Source organism: Ailuropoda melanoleuca, unplaced genomic scaffold (assembly GCF_002007445.2).
Source record: "Ailuropoda melanoleuca isolate Jingjing unplaced genomic scaffold, ASM200744v2 unplaced-scaffold1412, whole genome shotgun sequence".
Classification (NCBI taxonomy): domain Eukaryota; kingdom Metazoa; phylum Chordata; class Mammalia; order Carnivora; family Ursidae; genus Ailuropoda; species Ailuropoda melanoleuca.
The window spans coordinates 327,062-345,408 of record NW_023182860.1 but is presented as its reverse complement, the minus strand read 5'-3'; the positions used below and the strand labels follow the sequence as shown (position 1 = coordinate 345,408).

The window sequence follows — 18,347 nt, the reverse complement described above, 5'->3', positions numbered from 1 at the left end:
CGTAGAATTATCTTCTCCAGTCCCGTCCATGTTTCTGCTAATGTTGTGAAATCGTTCTTTTTGATGGCTGATTAATATTCCATTGTATATATGGACCACAGCTTCTTAATCCAGTCATCTTTTGAAGGGCATCTCCGCTCCTTCCACAATTTAGCTATTGTGGACAATGCTGCTATGAACATTGGGGTGCATAAGGCCCTTCTCTTCACTACGTCTGTATCTTTGGGGTAAACGCCCAGTAGTGCAACGGCTGTATCATAGTTTAGCTCAATTTTAACTTTTTAAGGGACCTCCACACTGTTTTCCAGAGTGGCTGTACCAACTTGCATTCCCACCAACAATGTAGAAGGGATCCCCATTCTCCACATCCTCTCCCAACAATTGTTGTTTCCTGCCTTGTCTATTTTTGCCCTTCTAACTGGTGTAAGGTGGTAACTCAGTGTGGTTTTGATTTGAATTTCCCTGATGGCTAAAGATTTTGAACATTTTTTCATGTGTTTGTTAGCCATTTGTCTGTCTTCATTGGAAAAGTGTCTGTTCATATCTTCTGCCCATTTTTTGATTTGTTTACTTGTTTCTCGTGTATTGAGTTTGAGAAGTTCTTTGTAGATCTTGGACACCAGTGCTTTATCTGTAGTGTCCTATGCAAATATGCTCCCCCATTCCATGGGCTGCCTCTTCGTTTTTTTGAGTGTTTCCTTGGCTGTAAAGAAGTTTTTTATCTTGTTGAAATCCCATAAGTTCATTTTTCTTTCGTTTCTCTTGCCTTTGGAGATGTGTCATGAAAAAGGTTGCTTTGGCTGATGACGTAGAGGTTGTTGCCTATGTTCTCCTCTAGAATATTGATGGATTCCTGTCTCACATCAAGGTCTTTCATCCATTTAGATTTTATCTTTGTGTATGGTGTGAGAGTGGTCAAGTTTCATTCTTTTGCATGTAGCTGTCCAATTTTCCCAGCACCATTTTTTGAAGAGACTTTTTTCCACCAGAGTTTTTTTCCTGCTTTACCAAAGATTAGTTGCCCAAAGAGCCGAGGGTTCATTTCTGGGTTCTCTATTCTGTTCTATTGGTCGATGTGTCTGTTTTGTGCCAGTACCATGCTGTCTTTGTAATCACAGCTTTGTAGTACACCTCGAAATCTGGCATTGTGATGCCCCCAGCTTTTTTTTTTCCTTTCAACAGCTCCTTGGCGATTCAGGGCCTTTTCTGTTTCCATACAAATTTAAGGACTATTTTTTCCAGTTCTTTGAAAAATGTCAATGGTATTTTGATCGGGATAGCATTGAACGTGTGGATTGCTCTGGGTAGCAGGGATATTTTAACTATGTTAATTCTTCCAATCCATGAGCATGGAATATTTTTCCATCTTTTTATGTCTTCCTCAATGTCTTTCAAGAGTGATTTATAGTTTGTAGAACATAGGTCCTTTACGTCTCTGGTAAATTTAATTCCAAGATAACGTATGGTTTTTGGTGCTATTGTAAATGGGATGGATTCCCTAATTTCTCTTTCTTCAGGCTCGTTATTCGTGTATAGAAATGCAACTGATTTCAGAGCATTGATTCTGTATCTCGCCACATTACTGAATTGCTCTATAACATCTAATAGTTTGGGAAGGGATTCTTTTGTGTTTTCCATGTAGAGTATCATGTCATCTGCGAAGAGAAACACTTTGACTTCTTCTTTGCCGATTTGGATACATTTTATCCCTTTTTGTCTTCTGATTGCTGTTGCAAGGACTACTAGTACTATGTTGAATAATAGTGGCGAGAGTGGGCATCCTTGTCGTGTTCCTGATCTTAAGGGAAAGGCTTCCAGCTTTTCCCCATTGAGAATAATATTTGCAGTAGGCTTTTCATAGATGGCTTCTAAGAGATTGAGAAATGTACCCTCTATTCCTACACTCTGAAGGGTTTTAATCAGGAAAGGATGCTGTATTTTGTCAAATGCTTTTTCAGCATCAGTTGAAAGGATCATATGGTTCCTGAGTATTTTCTTGTTGATATGATGTATCAGGCTGAGTGATTTGTGAATATTGAACCAAGCCTGCATCCAGCTTGAATCCTACATTTTCATGATGGATAATCCTTTTAATTTCTGTTGGATTCTATTACCAAGGATCTTGTTGAGGATTTTGGTGTCTGTATTCATTAGGGAAATCGGTCTGTAATTCTCCTTTTTGAGGGGGTCTTTGCCTGGTTTGTGGATCAAGGTAATATTGGACTCATAGAATGAGTTTTGGTAGCTTTCATTTTGTTTTTTATTTTTATTTTTTTAAAATAGCTTTAGGAGAATATGTATTATTTCTTCTTTAAATGTTTGGTAGAATTCCCCAGGAAAACCATCCGGGCCTGGAGTTTTGTTATTTGGAAGGCTTTTCATCACTGACTCAATTTCTTCATAGTTAATTGGTCTGTTTAAGAAATCAATTTCTTTGTGTTTCAGTCTTGGTAGTTTATAGGTTTCCAGGAAGGCCTCCATCTCTTCCAGATTGCTTAGTTTATTGGCATATAGCTGTTGATAAAGATTTCTAATAATCCTTCCAATTTCAATGGTGTTGGTCGTGACCTCTCCTATTTCATTCATAATTTTTAATATCGGTCTTTTCTCTTTTCTTTTGGATAAGTCTTGCCAGTGGTCTGTGAATTTTATTGATTCTCTCAAAGAACCAACTTCTAGTCCCGTTGATCTGCTCTACTGTACTTCTGGTCTCGAATTCATTGATTTCTGCTCTAATTTTGGTCAACTGCGTCCTCGTGAGTGGATTAGGCCTGTCCCTCTGTTGCTGTTCCAGCTTGTTGAGGTGAGAATATAAAAACTGCATTTTAGATTTTTCTATTCTTTTGAGTGAGGCTTGGGTAGGTATGTATTTCACCCTTAGGAACGCCTTTGCAGTATCCCATAGGTTTTGGACCGTTGTGTTTTCATTCTCGTTGGTCTCCATGAATTGTTTAAATTGATTATTGATTTCCTGGTTTATCGGGTCATTCTTGAGCAGGATGGTTCTTAGTCTCCAAGTGTTTGAGTTTCTTCCAGGTTTTTCCTTGTCGTTGAGTTCCAATTTCAGAGCTTTGTGATCTGAGAATATGCATGGGATAATTTCAATCTTTTGTTATCGGTTGAGAGCTGTTTTGTGTCCCAGACATGATCTATTCTTGAGAATGTTCCGTGGGCATTAGAATAGAATGTGTATTGTTTGGTTCTGGGTGTAGTGTTCTATATATATCTATGAGGTCCAATGCATCAGTATGGCATTCAAAGCCTTTGATTCCTTTCTTAGGTTTTTCCAGGGTGTTCTGTCTATTTCTGATTTTGGGGTGTTGAGGTCCCCTACTATTAATATATTTTTATCTATATGTCTCTTTATTCTGGTTCAGAGTTGGCTTGTGTATTTTGCTGCTCCCCTCTTGGGGGCATATATATTTATAATTATCATATCCATTTGTTGAATACTTCCTTTGAGAATAATATAGCCCCCTTCTTTGTCTCTAACTGTAGTCCTTAGTTTAAAATCCAAACTATCTGATATGAGAATTGGTATCCCAGCCTTCTATTGAGGTCCATTTGCATGAAAGATGGTACTCCATCCCTTTACTCTCAGTCTGAAAGCATCTTTGGGTTCAAAATGGGTCTCTTGTACACAGCAAATGGATGGGTCATGTCTTTTTATCCAATCTGGAACCCAGTGGCATTTTATGGGAGTGTTTAAACCATTCACATTGTCACTGAGAACTGAGAGAGAGAATTTTAATGATCCCATATTGCCAGTAAAGACTTTGTATCGGTTGTGTTTTTCTGCTCTGTATCACTCTTGGGGTGTTTTTACCTTTATAGAACCCCCTTAATATCTCCTGTAGGGCTGGTTTCGTGGTTATGAAATTGGTTAATGCCTGGTGATTCTGGAACATCTTTATTTCTCCATCAATTCTGAATGACAGCCTTCATGGATAAAGGATCCTTGGCTGCATGTTTTTCTCTGAAAGAGCTTTAAAAATGCCCCCCCTCCAAACCTTTCTCTCATTCCAGGTCTGTGTAGACAGGTATATCGTAATTCTGATACCTTTCCCTTGGGTCGTGAAAAATTTCTTTGCCCTGGCCGCTTTCAATACTGTATCCTTGGATCTAATACTTGCAAATTGCACTATGACGTGACGTGGCGTAGGTTTGTCATGGTTGAGATTGGGAGGGGTCCTCTCTGCGCTTGGACATGAATGTTTGTTTCCCTCGTTAGATTAGGGAAGTTTTCAGCTACAATATGTTCATATATCTCTTCTAGATCTCTGTTTTTCTCCACCCCCTCGGGGATGCCGATGATTCTGACATTGGATCTTTTCATTGAGTCAGTAATCTCCCATAACCTACATACTTTGGCGTGGATTTTTCTAAGTCCAGCTTCTATTTTCGTTTTTTCCTCTACTAACCCATCCTCCAATTCACTAATACGTTCCTCTGCTTCGGTGACCCTGGCTATCAGAGCCTCTAGTTTTGCCTGCATTGGCTCTTGAATTTTCAATTTCTGTCAGATTCGCTCTCATTTCTGTCCGTAGGGATTCTATATTCTCAGTAACATTTTTGTTAATACTTTTTTCAAGTCTACTCATCATTTTTCTATTGTTACTCTGAATTCCATTTCTGATAATTTGGTTATGTCCATATCCATTATTTCTGTGGCAGAGGCCACAGACTCACTGTCTTTTCTTCGCTGTGGTGGGGGGGGTTCTCCTTCTTGTCATTCTGATGAGGAGAGGTTGCCTGGTTGCCCAGTGCCCAAATTATTTACTGGGACCCGGGCCATGCCCCCTTGTTTTATAGGAATCTTAGGAATGTGGGCTTCTTCTTTAAAGATTTTATTTATTTATTTATGTGGCAGAGAGCCAACCAGCATGACAAGGAACACAAGCAGGGGAGTGCATGAGGAAGAAGCAGGCTCCCTGCAGAGGAGCCCGATGAGGGACTCCTTTCCGGAATGCTGGGATCACGCCCTAAGTCAAAGACAGGTGTTCAATGAATGCACCATCCGGGTGCCCCGGGTTGTGGGCTTCTTGATTTTTCAGCCTGCCTTCTGGGGGAGGGGCCTGCCATGCGGATACTCAGGCAACCCTGTTTGGGTAGAGTCTCCGTGTCCCCTGCAAGGGGGGATGGGATGGGCATGCTCTGAGCCAGTATTTCCAGTCTTTTGTTCTCTGGCGGCTTTCCCTGGCGTTCTGCTGTGCCTCTTCTGGAGTCAGAGCAACAGCGGCCGAATCTCATCCTTTGTCACAGAACAGAGGGATTGCAGCCCATTCTCACTGATGTTCTGGCCACTTTAACTCTGTTACTGTTGGTGTTGCTCAACCCTGCAGCGTCCCGGGATGTGCGCCCCACACCCGGTGTCCCAGACCTCACTTCTAGGGCCAGCGCATCTCTGTCCTTTGTGTTTCTAACGCTTCCAGCCGCCAGCCGCCAACCGCCCCACGTGCACTCCCGGAGCTCATGGTCTCAGTCTGGATCCAGTGAACACAACGGAATTCCAGAGTTCCATGAGATGTCTGGTGGCACACTCTTCCAACTCACGGTGTCAGTCCGCTGTCTCACAGGTGCCATCCACGAGTCCACCCACTCCCCTATGCAAGTGGATACCACTTCCCAGCGGCCTAACACAGCAGCTACCTGCCCCTTCCATTTATCTTCCGATATCTGTGAGTGGTTTCATGGCTCCCTGCCTCATACCTCAATACTCAGCACTGGAGATGTTCATTTGTAGAGATCCAGATGTATCTTCCTGCGTCTCAGGCTGATTCCATGGATGTTCAGGCTGGTCCGGTACCTATCCATCTCGACTCAGGGGCTGGTTGAAAAAGGGGTCCCCTACTCCTCCGCCATCTGTATTTGTTTCAGGTGTTTCAATAAAGCTCAATTCGGCCTGAAGAAGACCTGTTCTTCTGGGAAAATGGGAAATCCCACTCGTACCTTGGAATCCACACCAGCAGCAGATCCGGAGCTGGCAGCAGGGGCTGCCGAGGAAGATGACTGCCCACCGCCTCGCCAGCCTCAGCCCCTGCAGAATGTGCTCTCTGGCCCACAGCTTCAAGCCCCAAGTTCCTGAGGACTTGGCTAGGTGGAGTTTGTCAGAGATGCGGGAGATGTTGAAGTGCCAGGAGAGACTTTCACACAACGAGTAGCTTGGTCCAACCGAGTCCTATCTTCTAGCTTCTATTTCCCTATTTAGAGCATGGATGGAAGATACTTTCTAACTTCAAGCAAACTGTGGGAAACTTGGCCATATGTACCAGAAAGGAAAGACATAAACTTGCATTACAGAGAGGGATATGGGAAAGGAAGTACCACAGAGTGTCTCAACTAGGGACACCACAGAGGGGGTGTCACACTTACAGGGGAGCAGTCAGCATGACCATGTGCACCTGTAGCCACAGGCAACTGGCGGTTCAAGTGGTGAGGAAGCAACATGGCAGATTGGATGGGTGGGTTGTTTACTGAGGTGACTGGGACTAACCCTCGTGGAGTTATAAAGAATGGATTACAGTGATGATGATGATGACGATGACCCATGATGTTAGGTCAGTGAGGAGGGACAGCGGAGTCTAAGGGAATGAGGATATCAGCAGGGAAAGGCAGAGAGAAATGTACAGTTCCTTTCACGTTCAACAATATTCTCCTGCCCATCTTCACTCAAATAGGAGGAGGTGCTATTTCTCCCCCTCTGCCTCCTGCCTTGTTGCCTTGACATCAAAGCAGAAGTAGAAAGAAGTCAATTGTGATAATACATAAACAATTAGAGTGACAGATGGCAGTGGAAATCCCTCACCTTCTCCGGTAGGTTTGATTCTCTTCCAGCTGCTCCTTGTTGATGTGGTTTCTCCAGTTCCTCTAACTCCACTCATTCTCCACCAGTGACTCCACTTCCCTGTCAGTGCCCCATCTACTCCCTTTGTTGATTTGCAACAAGTACTCATGGACAGCCCTCACTTTCTATTGCCAAGTATTGACCCTATCTTTCCTATTTCCAAATAATTTTGCATATGCTTGATACATTTTGAAAAAAAGTCAAATCAATAAATTAATATGTTATGAAACCAACTATTGTTTTCACCTCATCACCCAAAACAGACTCCCTACCTCATGACTAGTGCTCATCTCTCCCTCACCACATGACATGTGATCAATTTCCTCAACATATTTTAAAAGACACAATATTGTTTTATCAGCTAGAGAGGCTATGTTCTGTCACAAATCTCTGCAGCTTATTTACCCTGAAAAACTGAAACTTTATATTCCCTGAGCAACTATTTCCCATTTCCTATCCCCCAACCTTGAAAACCACCCCTCTATTCTCTGCCTCTGTGAGTTTCACTGTTTAGAATCTTCATATGAGTGGAAACAGGTAGGATTTGCCCTTCAGGGACTGGCTTATCCCACTTAGAATGATGACATCTAGGTATGATTTTTTCCTTCTTTAAGGTTGGGTAATTAAATGTACATACAGAGAAGGACATGATGTTCTCTAGCCTGGAGTAAAGAAAGCACAGGGAGCAGATAGATGGTGGAGTAAATGCTAAGAAAGGAGACACATGTATTTGCAAAGAAACTGAAGAATATGGTTTAGTTGAATTCCTTTTAAAGCTCACTTGACCAAGAGATTGTGAGATGATCAGTTGTCAAAAGATATTAGATACTGAGCTCAAAATCAACTCTGGTCCAGGAAAGTCCAATATCAACTCCTCAACCCCAAATCCCAAAAGGTACTGGCAGGAAAACTCATGATGCTGGAGTGTCTGGTGTGTGGGTTCTGTGTTCACAGAAGACAAGGTTTTGCCAAGGAGAAGCGGATGAAGAAAGCAAAGTAGGATTGAGACCTTAGGTGCTGCTTAGGCCTTGTTCAAATCAAAATCTCACTAGAGTTGATGATGGCTGTGGTAGGAGGATGGGTGCAGGGTTTCATTCTGTATGATTTTGTGCAACATCAAATATGTCCACAAGACATAATTAATTGTGTGTTCCTACCAGTCACAATGTGTGTGAAACCTATGAAGCTAAAGTCAAATGTGTCAACATGTGTGCCCCCACTGTCATCGGGGGATAAAGCCCACCTGCTCCCGACAGAGAAGTTGGTGTGGAGGCCATGGGAAGCTTTGCAGTTCAATGGGTTCAAGGACAGTGGAGTGATGAAGCGAGGGCACAGAGGACAAGGACCTGAGCTGTAGGTCCCTCTGCAGTTGGGTGTGGCCACAACATGAAAGAACATCTCAGTGGGGCTAATGTGTTACAGTTTATGCAAAAGAAATTAGGAACAACCGAAGGATTGTAAGCCATTGGCTGANTTGTAAGCCATTGGCGCTCTCTGTGAAGGTTCTGTCTGAATGACGAGGAGAGAGTGCCTGAGGGAACCAGGGGTTTATTTACTACATTATTTACTAAGGATCTTCGACTCTTTCCTGAAGATTCTGCATTTTTTACAAAAGATCCAACAACGAGTCTGGGAACATTTGCTGAGTTCATGCAAGTCCATATGCATGGGACTCTGAGCAAATGCGAGTTTCTGCTCTGGTCTGAAGTCCTCTCTACAGTAGGACTTTAAAATGAATACTGATCTTGCTAGCAAACAGAAAATGACCAACCTGGAATTAAGGCATGAAATTAATATTATTTTATTATTTTATCATATTTGAATTGATCATATGTATGGTAGTATTCCATTATTTGATTATTTGCCCATAGTAAAACCTGGGAAAAAATCCCATAAGAAGTATATGACAGAGTTATGCACAAAACACCCACTTTACTTAGATAAACCTAAAGTTATAAAGAAAAATCTCATGTTTTACACTCGTAAATGTTTTGCCTGTAGAAGTTATTAATATTCCTGTATTACCAAATCCAAGGGAAACTAAGATGTTATGACTATTTCATATCTTGTGAATTTTTACCTGTGATTTTTTAACATATCACTGAGAATCTTTAGATCCTAGAAAGTGTCCAGTGTATACTGATATCCAAAAGAACTGTCTTAGGACATTCAAACACGCAAACAAACAAAACAGATCCACTCTTCCCTGGTGTGTCACATCAGGTGTGGCACATATGGGTCTTTCAGGTTTATCTGGAATCTCCTGTGGGGGTCACTGGCTACTTCTGTTGTTTTTCTGAGCATTAAACACAATCGTTCCTTTTATTTTCCCAGTGATAATGGGTTATACTCAAGAAAAGTCGAAAATGGAAATCCAGGGCAGGTAAGGTATGGGAAAACCACTGGCAAGTCCAGAGAACAAAGGATAAGGAAGCTCTTTTATAGAGCAAAGGGTGAGTGTGGAAGGGCTGTGAAGGACAAAAATCTAAGGGAAGAAAGGGGAATTCTCCGTAAAACGGCTTGTCTTGTCATTGGTTGAGCTGTGACAATTTCTCTTTGGCTGGGCTGTTGCCTGGGAAGGGGGAAGTCTTTCTCTTCCTGAGGCAGTAAGGGAGAAGCTAACATAGTGCAGACTTGCAAGGTCTGTCTTCTCCTGCTGGGTCTGCATTTGAGGAGCTGTGGTCTTGAGAGCTCCCCCTACTGGTCTCTGATCTCCATGCAAAAGAGATTTTCCTCTTATTAATTTTCAGATAATATATGTACGTGTTTACATTCTCATAGACCAGGACTCGATCTGAGAGAGAGACTCAACAATATCATCAGCAGACCTAAAAAATCATACTATCTGGAAATCAGACCTAGTGAGGTGCAGACACCAGCTCGACTCTCAGGGCTTTGGGCCATGGTGACTGACATGTGTACATTTGACCAGCAGGGGGCGCGATGAGACCGCCTCCTGCTCAGCAAGCAGTTCATTAATGAGAACCATTCAAAGGAGCCTGGGCCTGGGGGCCTGGTTCACTACTCCCAGATGGGACTCAGCAGCTGTGTCCCCTCTGGCCTGGCAGAGTCTCCCCAGGGGACCTGTGTCTGGTCTCAGCAGGTGCTTCCTCCCAGGGCTTTCCCCAGGGCCGAAACACCTGCATCCTCCTCAGTGTGGGGTGTGAGCTGAACTCCAGCACCAGGGCTCAGGGAGGGACTGGGCCGTCACTGGATGGGCCTCATTTGCATGGACAGCCCCTCCTGGGGCAGAGGCTGGAGGGGAAAATGAGGCCTGAGGCAGCCCAGCCCCCTGTGTGGACCAGGGTCTGTGTCACAATTGTCTGGACTCCTGTCCTCCTCATGCTCCTCTCTCGCTGCACAACAGGCCTCAGGGACCAGACTGCATCACCCCCATGGTTCAGAGTCTAGACAAGATTTATTTTGACCCGTTCCAATATCCCATGAGTGTCTCTTTCTGCAGGCTCCCTGTCCCGGAGTGTGGTGACCCAGCTGTGCTCCCCTCTGCATGTCTGCGAACAACAGTCAGTCTCTAATCTGCACCCTGAGCAGTGGCTTCCGTGTTGGCGGCTCCTACATTTACTGGTTCAAGCAGCGGCCAGGGAGCCGTCCCCGGTATCTCCTGGACTGCTCCTCAGACTCACATAAGCACCAGGACTCAGGGGTCCCCAGCCACTTCTCCGGATCCCAGGATACCTCGGTGAATCTAGGGCTTCTGCTCATTTCTGGGCTGCAGCCTGAGGAGAAGGTGACTGTTTCTGGGCTACAGCTCATGGCGGGGGGAGCAGCTCCCGTTCCTCACAGGGTCTCAGATGAGGAAGAAGTGGGTCAGAAACCTCTGGACACAAGAATCTTGTTTCTGAGACTCTGTCCAGGAAGACACTGTACAGACAGACACAGTGAGGTGGTCGCTTCTGCACGATGATCTGTCATTCATCAGGGAAAGAGAGACACTCCTGTAAGGCACATAACGTGAGACAAAATGGGGGGGCATCACAGGAAGACGCAGACAGAGGAGATATCAGAGCCCAGCTGCCCATCACCCTCAATCTGGAGACGATGAACAGGAATCACCACGGTTTCCACAGTGAAAATACGGCCCAGCAAACACTCACCCACACATCAGTTTCGCCCTTTTATTCCATGAAGTGTGACCTCGTGTCACTGCTGATGCATCTGCAGCTGATGTATGGACACTAACCCTGGTCACAGACACTCTCCTCTCTCTGAACCAGCTACACATGCACTTGGACCAGATCCACAGACGCTCCCTGACAACACCTCCACTCCCTCCTCCTCTTCTCTGCTCTGCTCCCCTGTCCCTCAGGCTTCAGTTTCTCCCTCTGCCTCTTCAGGGCTGCACTCCAGCTCCATGTCAGGATTTCAGAGAACACTGGAGAGGATGGTGCTGGAGTTTCCCTGGAGACTAGGCCGGAGAATGAGGAGAGCACACAGCTGCCTGCAACCACTCACATTCACCTTCCTGCTCTCACCCCAGCTCCGTGTTTTCTGTTCCCAACACTCCCAGTCAGGCACTTTATAGATTTGCGAGAGAGAGAGAGGGAGAGGGAGAGAGAGCACAGCAGGGAGAGGCAGAGTGAGAGGGAGGGAGAGTCCTAAGCATACTCTGCACTCAGTGCCCTGTGGGGGGCTAGAGCTCAGGACCCTGAGATCATGACCTGAGCTGAAGGCTGATGCTTAACTGCCTGAGCCACCCAGGTGTCCCCCAGGGCCCTGAGATTAGGAGCAGAGCCAAACCAAGAGTCACTCAATCAATTGTGCCCCCAGACCTGCCCCAGTCATTTTCTCTAATGTGAAAATAAAGTTCTTACATTTCCTGAAAATGATGTACTCATCTTCCTTTAGGTATTTGCACATGGGATCTATTGATTTTTGCAAACTTCAGAATTAACTGATGCTCCACCCATGGGGAGTGTTGGAGGAATCCACAGACAATAGAGTGCCTGCATATTTTAAGATATGTGATTATTTCTCTTTTGCTTCAGATTCTCATTCCTAAAATTACCCTGGATTGTAGATTCAAAATAAAAGTATTTTTCTATGATACTTTACCTCCTAGACTGTAGTGTTTTTTCACACAGGCCCAAAGCATCAGCAATAACTTGTACTCACTCTGGTAGACACTGGGGACATGAGGGACTGTGGGTCTCACAGTGGGGGCAGGAAGGAGGGGGCTGCAAGCTCCCCCCCACCCTCTGCTTCCCGACACCTTAAAACCCCACAGCTGTATGTCTTCTGTCTGCAGAGATTAAAAAACCAATTTGGTAAATTTCTTCTCACTCAACAAGACCTGGACTCCATTCAGTGAATTATTCATAGGTTTGCTCTCACATGAATCCTCCTGGCATAAATAGGTCTTTTTCCAGTACAAATACTTGACATATTTACCTCTAAATGCAAGATCAGGACCCTGGATGTTATAAAGAGAATCACCAAGCAGAAACATGTCTCAGGGTGTTACACAGTCATAAGAGGGACAGGGGTCATGTAGCTTCTTTTTGTTCACACACACACACACACACACACACACACACACACTCTCCTTCCTCTGAGTGAATAGTTTGTCTGGGATTCTGCAATTTCCAGGCTTCCCTGTTCTTCCAGAGTCAGGGTCAACCTGTGCTCACCCAGTAGCCCTCAGCATCATAATATCCGGATGGTAGAATCCTCTTCAACAGGTAACACTGGGGACAACTACAGTTACTGGGGTCTTGTCACCAGGGCAGCCAGGATGGGCTCTAAACACCTGCTCTCCTGGGATGAGGCTGGTGCTCAGGTGTCCCCGGGGGAGTCTCTGTCCCTGTGGGCAGCTCTGCCCCTGACCATTTCTGGGCTCCACTCAGGGCCTCAGGCTGATCAGCACATTGATTCTGGGACCGCAGCCTCAGGGCTGATTCCCACAGAGCTCAAACCTTAGAGGAAGTGAGTCACATGCTCCCTGGGTTCTCAGGGCTTGACTGTCACTCCCTCAGTCACCCCATGGACACCTCCAGCCAGGCTGCACTCTGAGGGAAACTCTTCTGTCCCAGCCCAGGGCTACAGGGCCTGTGAGCTCAGGGACACTGTCCCAATTACCTCCACCTCTCCTCCACTCACATGTGGGTTATTTGACAGAAAAGTCTGGGTCGAGTTAGACTTCTGTAGTAAAATTCCTTCCTGTAGTCTTGGGTGGCTGAATGAATAATTGTTCCATCCTGACCATGCTGGACACAGGTGGTGGGGCTAGAGCTGTGCTCTCCCCAGAAAGTGGTCTGATCCCAAATCCCTCTGTCCTGGATGCTCTGTCTGTGTTTGGTAATGTCAGTAGGAAGGTTCTGAGTTCATAGGAACAGGCACCTCAACGGTTTTCCTGGACACCACGTTGACCTTTCTCACCTGGGAGACCAGGTGCAAGGTACAAATATGTGATTTTAGAAAACAGTATATAAGCCCCTATTCTCCTGAGAACAGAAGGCATTCCTGTTCCATTCAATCAATTTACTGAATGGAATTACGTATAAAATAACAGACATTCTTTATAAATACGAGGTTGGCTCAGTGGTGACTGACACAGAAACTCTGTCACTGGGTCCCTGTCACAGCATCTGCTCCTGTCAGTCCTTCTCTCCTAGAACTTCCTGCAGGTTTGTCCTTGTGCTTTGATGTCAGTGCCACACACAGCCTTATGTGGCAGGGCTCCTGCAGACTTGTGTCTGTGCTGGGAGGACAGATCCTGGGAGGGAATCACGACCCCAGTGTGTGGAGGACTGTTGTTTCAAGCAGGTGGAAAGAGTGACAGGTGACAAAGATGTTCAGTGTGTAACCCTCTAGGAATGAACATGACGGCTTCTACTCAGAACATTGAGTGAAGAGCTCCCATCACCTCAGTGCTGAGGGAATCTGAGAGGAAGGAGAGCCTGGAAATCAGGGAGAAGTCACATAAGAGGAAAGTTCCAGCATCCCGCAAAGAAGGGACCATGTGTCCGTGGGGACCTGTCTCTGCTCTGGACTTGATCCTGGTCTCTAAGAGGAGTTTGTATAAGACACACAGTGCACTCCTGCCCCAGGAAAAGACAACAGAACCACAGACAGATTCACTCTGCAGACTCTTAGTTGAGCATATAGTGAACCCACAAGTAATGGGAGGTGACATATAGGAACACCTGGTCAGGCCCTAATGCAGGGAACAGTGGACAAAACAGTTGAGCAGGTGGGGTTCTAGATGGGTCTGATGGGCCCTGGTTACCAGTCACATAATAGTTTCCCTGAGTTTGGACAACAGGGGGCACTCGTGTCCCATTTCTGAGGAGTCAGGGGGGATTAGAGCTGGGACCTGACACCTGTGCCCTCTGCTCTGGGCTTGCAGCTCTGACCCCCCCCACCCCTCACCCCACGCAACCCCTCCCCTGCCCATCACCCTGACATTCTGAGGCAGAGGGACATGACCAAGGGCAGGAAGGGGTCAGAGAGCTGGGGTGTCATTTGCATGGATGGGTCCTCCCTCTCTGAGAGGACTAAGAGGGGAAGGGGGAGATTAGAGGAGGCTCTGCTCAGCTGTGGAGCACAGATGTTAGGACCAGGAATGCCTCCACCATGGCCTGGTCCCTCGTCCTTCTCACCTTCCTTGCTCACTGCACAGGTGACTTGATGCAGGGATAGAAGGAGCCCTAGGATGTCATGTGGGTTTTGCTTCCTCCTCTTGTCTGCAGACCCCAGCATCACTGTCTCTGTGTCTCTCCCCCTTGCAGGGTCCTGGGCCCAGGCTGTGTTGACTCAGCCGCCCTCTGTGTCTGGGGCCCTGGGCTAGACGGTCACCATCTCCTGCAATGGAAGCAGCTCCAACATCGGGGGTGGATATTATGTGAGCTGGCACCAACAGCTCCCAGGAACCGCCCCCAGAACTGTCATCTATAGTAATAACAACCGACCGTCGGGGATCCCAGATCGATTCTCTGGCTCCAAGTCTGGCAGCTCAGCCACCCTGACCATCACTGGGCTCCAAGCTGAGGACGAGGCAGATTATTACTGTCAGTCCTATGATAGCAGTCCCAGTGCTCACACAGTGCTCCAGTCCTGAGCTGAAGGGAGTGCTCACACAGTGCTCTTGACCTGAGCTGAAGGCAGACGCTTAATGGACTGAGCCACCCGGGTTCTCCCGGAAGTAACCTGCTTGACTCACCAGGTAGAGCTGCTGGAAACTCTGGAAACAAGTGATAGCAGGCTGATGTTTCCAAGAGGCTGCCTTAGTTCACTAAAGTCAGTGTTAGTTCCTTAAATCTGCCTGGTCATATCTGAGATTATGCATATGCATATCTCTTTCAAATATTACCTTCCAATCAAAGTATTGATAATATAACCAATGATTTCAATGATATGCTGTTACAAGGAAAACAGATTCTTATTGTACTAATGCTAATAATTAATGGCCATAAAAATATGAGAATACTCATTAACAATTTCTGACTTCTGGAGGGATCAGGACGGGAGAAAAGATAAATAACTTAATTTGTTCACAAAGGTGCCTTTCATCAAGTTTTTATACATCAGTTAGCATAGGAGATGTTTCCTTAAATATGAAGAAAAGAACATTTTGAAAAGTCAGCAATGTTTCAGACAAAAAGTCAAACATTATAATCATCTGCCTCTGTACTTTGTTTCATGTTACTGGTTTTGCTCTGTTTGAATCCAGTTTTTCTATTAGTTCTCAAAATTTTTCCCTTAGTTTGACTGTCTTGAAGGTATCAGAAAGTAAGATTTGTCAAAAGTCCTGCCCATTGGGGTGCCTGGGTGGCTCGGTCATTAAGCGTCTGCCTTCAGCTCAGGTCATGATTCTAGGGTCCTCGGATCAAGCCCCACATCAGTTTCCCTGCTCAGCGAGAAGCCTGCTTCTCCCTCTCCCTCTCCCCCTGCTGGTGTTCCCTCTCTTGCTGTGTCTCTTTCTCTGTCCAATAAATAAATAAAATCTTAAGAAAAAGTCCTCCCCATCAATATCCTTTAAGTTAAAATAAATTTGCAGTAGCATCGGAGTAAGATGGTAACTGTACGTGAGAAGACATAAAAGAGGCCATAGCTACAGTTGGGGTTACAATGCAATTGACAAGGAAATGTAGTTATTCCTGTGAAACATGACACAAACATATATTGAAGGCAAATGCACAAAATTACATAGTTGTAAGCAAAATGTAGAGTTGTTTTACATATTAATATTAATTATTTTATTAATATAATTATTATATATTATATTATATATAATTATAATGATTATTATCAATATTAATATTAAATTTTAGTTTTGGGGGCATCTGTGTGGGGCAGTTGGTTAAGAACCTGGTTTCAGCTCAGCTCAGATCTCATGGTCATCAGGCTCCATTCTCAGTGTGGATTATTTTTTTTAAAATATTGTATTTACTTATTTGACAGAGAGAGAGAGAGACAGTGAGAGAGAGAACACAAGCAGGGGCAGTGGGAGAGGAAGAATCATGAGCAGGAAGCCTGATGCAAGACTCAATCCCAGGACCCTGGGATCATGACCTGAGCTGAGGGAGAGGCTTAAGTACTGAGCCACCCAGGCCTCCCTCAGTGTGGATTCTGACTGAGATTCTCTCTCTCTCTCCCTCTGCCACTCTTGCCCGTACACTTTCTCTTTCTTTCTTCCCTCTCCCTCAAATAAATAAATAAATCTTTTTAAAAAATCAAAGTTTTAATATAAATCAAGGTCGTGATACACATAGGAAATATTTTAGCAAAACAGAGCACTTCTGTCTAGGCTAATAACTTTAAAATTGATTACAAACTTTTTTAAAATGCAGAATAATAGTTTAAGAAAAGTTTATCCTTTTAACAAATAGAAAACATTTTCAATTTTGCCTCCATATATATTGATATGACTACTGATTCATTTACTTAAATTTATCTTAATTTTTTTTTTAAAGATTTTATTTATTTATTTGACAGAGATAGAGACAGCCAGCGAGAGAGGGAACACAAGCAGGGGGAGTGGGAGAGGAAGAAGCAGGCTCATAGCGGAAGAGCCTGATGTGGGGCTCGATCCCACAACGCCGGGATCACGCCCTGAGCCAAAGGCAGACGCCCAACCGCTGTGCCACCCAGGCGCCCCTATCTTAATTTTAACCAGTCTTTATCACACATATATTTCCTTTCCAGATTTCTTTTCCAAAAGCTTACAACTTTCTTTTAAACAATTAGATTTTGAGGTAAATTTACTTTCATCACAAAACCAGCATCATTTTCGGGCAAATTTATATTTCTTTTTCCTAAAAAAAATAGGTATTCACATTCGTCATTTTTTTGGTCCCCAAAAAACCACGTGCCTTACTTTCTTGGCACCCAGAATTGTGTTACTTATTATTTCTAGTAGTCTAATTTATATTTAATAGAATTCTTAACTATTAGAAACTTTATTTCCTCTTGGAAACAGATTAGTAAGCAATTGTGAGCCGTTTGTTATGCCAGTATTCTACAGATTAGCAAATTAATGAATGCATGTCAAAGGTTTTAGAAACATAACCCCATAATTCAATAAAGCACAAACCAGATTTACTAACAAACCTGTATTTATTGTTATGATTTCTCCATAATATGACATAAGTAGAGTAACTTGTGCTTAGCAATTTTTTAAAAAACTTAACTTAGCAAAAAATAAAGAACTAAATAGTCTGGAAATATATACTTTCCATAGCAACTGACAGATTACATTACATCTGTATCAACTCCCCAAATGCCTGTTTTGCGCACTCAAAGAGGGTCCTACAATTTTAGTGGAATTGCAGGGATTCAGAACAGCAAACAATACAGAAGAAGAACTAATTAGCAGCACTCACAATCCAGACTTCAAAACTCACTGAAACTTACTTACAAAGCTACAGTAATCAAGAGTGTGGTCCTGATGGGAGAATATATTTGCAAATGACACTACAGATAAAACACTGGTATCCAAGATCTACAAAGAACTTCTCAAACTCAATACACAGGAAACAAATAAACAAATAAAAAAAATGGGCAGAAGATATGAACACTTTCCCTATGAAGACATACAAATGGCTAACAGACACATAAAAAATGTTCAAAATCATTAGCCATCAGGGAAATTCAAATCAAAATCACACTGAGATGCCACCTTACACCAGTTAGAATGGCAAAAATAGACAAGGCAAGAAACAACAATTGTTGGAGAGGATGTGGAGAAAGGGGATCCCTCCTACATTGTTGGTGGGAATGCAATTTGGTACAGCCACTCTGGAAANTTGGTACAGCCACTCTGGAAAACAGTGTGGAGGTCCCTTAAAAAGTTAAAAATTGAGCTACCCTCTGATCCAGCCATTGCACTACGGGGTGTTTACCCCAAAGATACAGACGTAGTGAAGATAAGGGCCATATGCACCACAATGTTCATAGCAGCAATGTCCACAATAGGTAAATCATGGAAGGAGCAGAGATGCCCTTCAACAGATGACTGGATTAAGAAGCTGTGGTCCATATATAC

At 44.3% G+C, this 18,347-nt stretch overlaps 1 gene segment (V, D, J or C); it reads left to right on the top strand.

Moving 5' to 3' along the window:
• The first annotated feature begins 14,437 nt into the window (after window positions 1-14,437).
• On the top strand, window positions 14,438-14,921 carry LOC117797798. The segment is given in 2 exon segments: window positions 14,438-14,483; window positions 14,593-14,921. Coding segments are annotated over 2 exon segments (375 nt in total).
• Window positions 14,922-18,347: the final 3,426 nt, after the last annotated feature.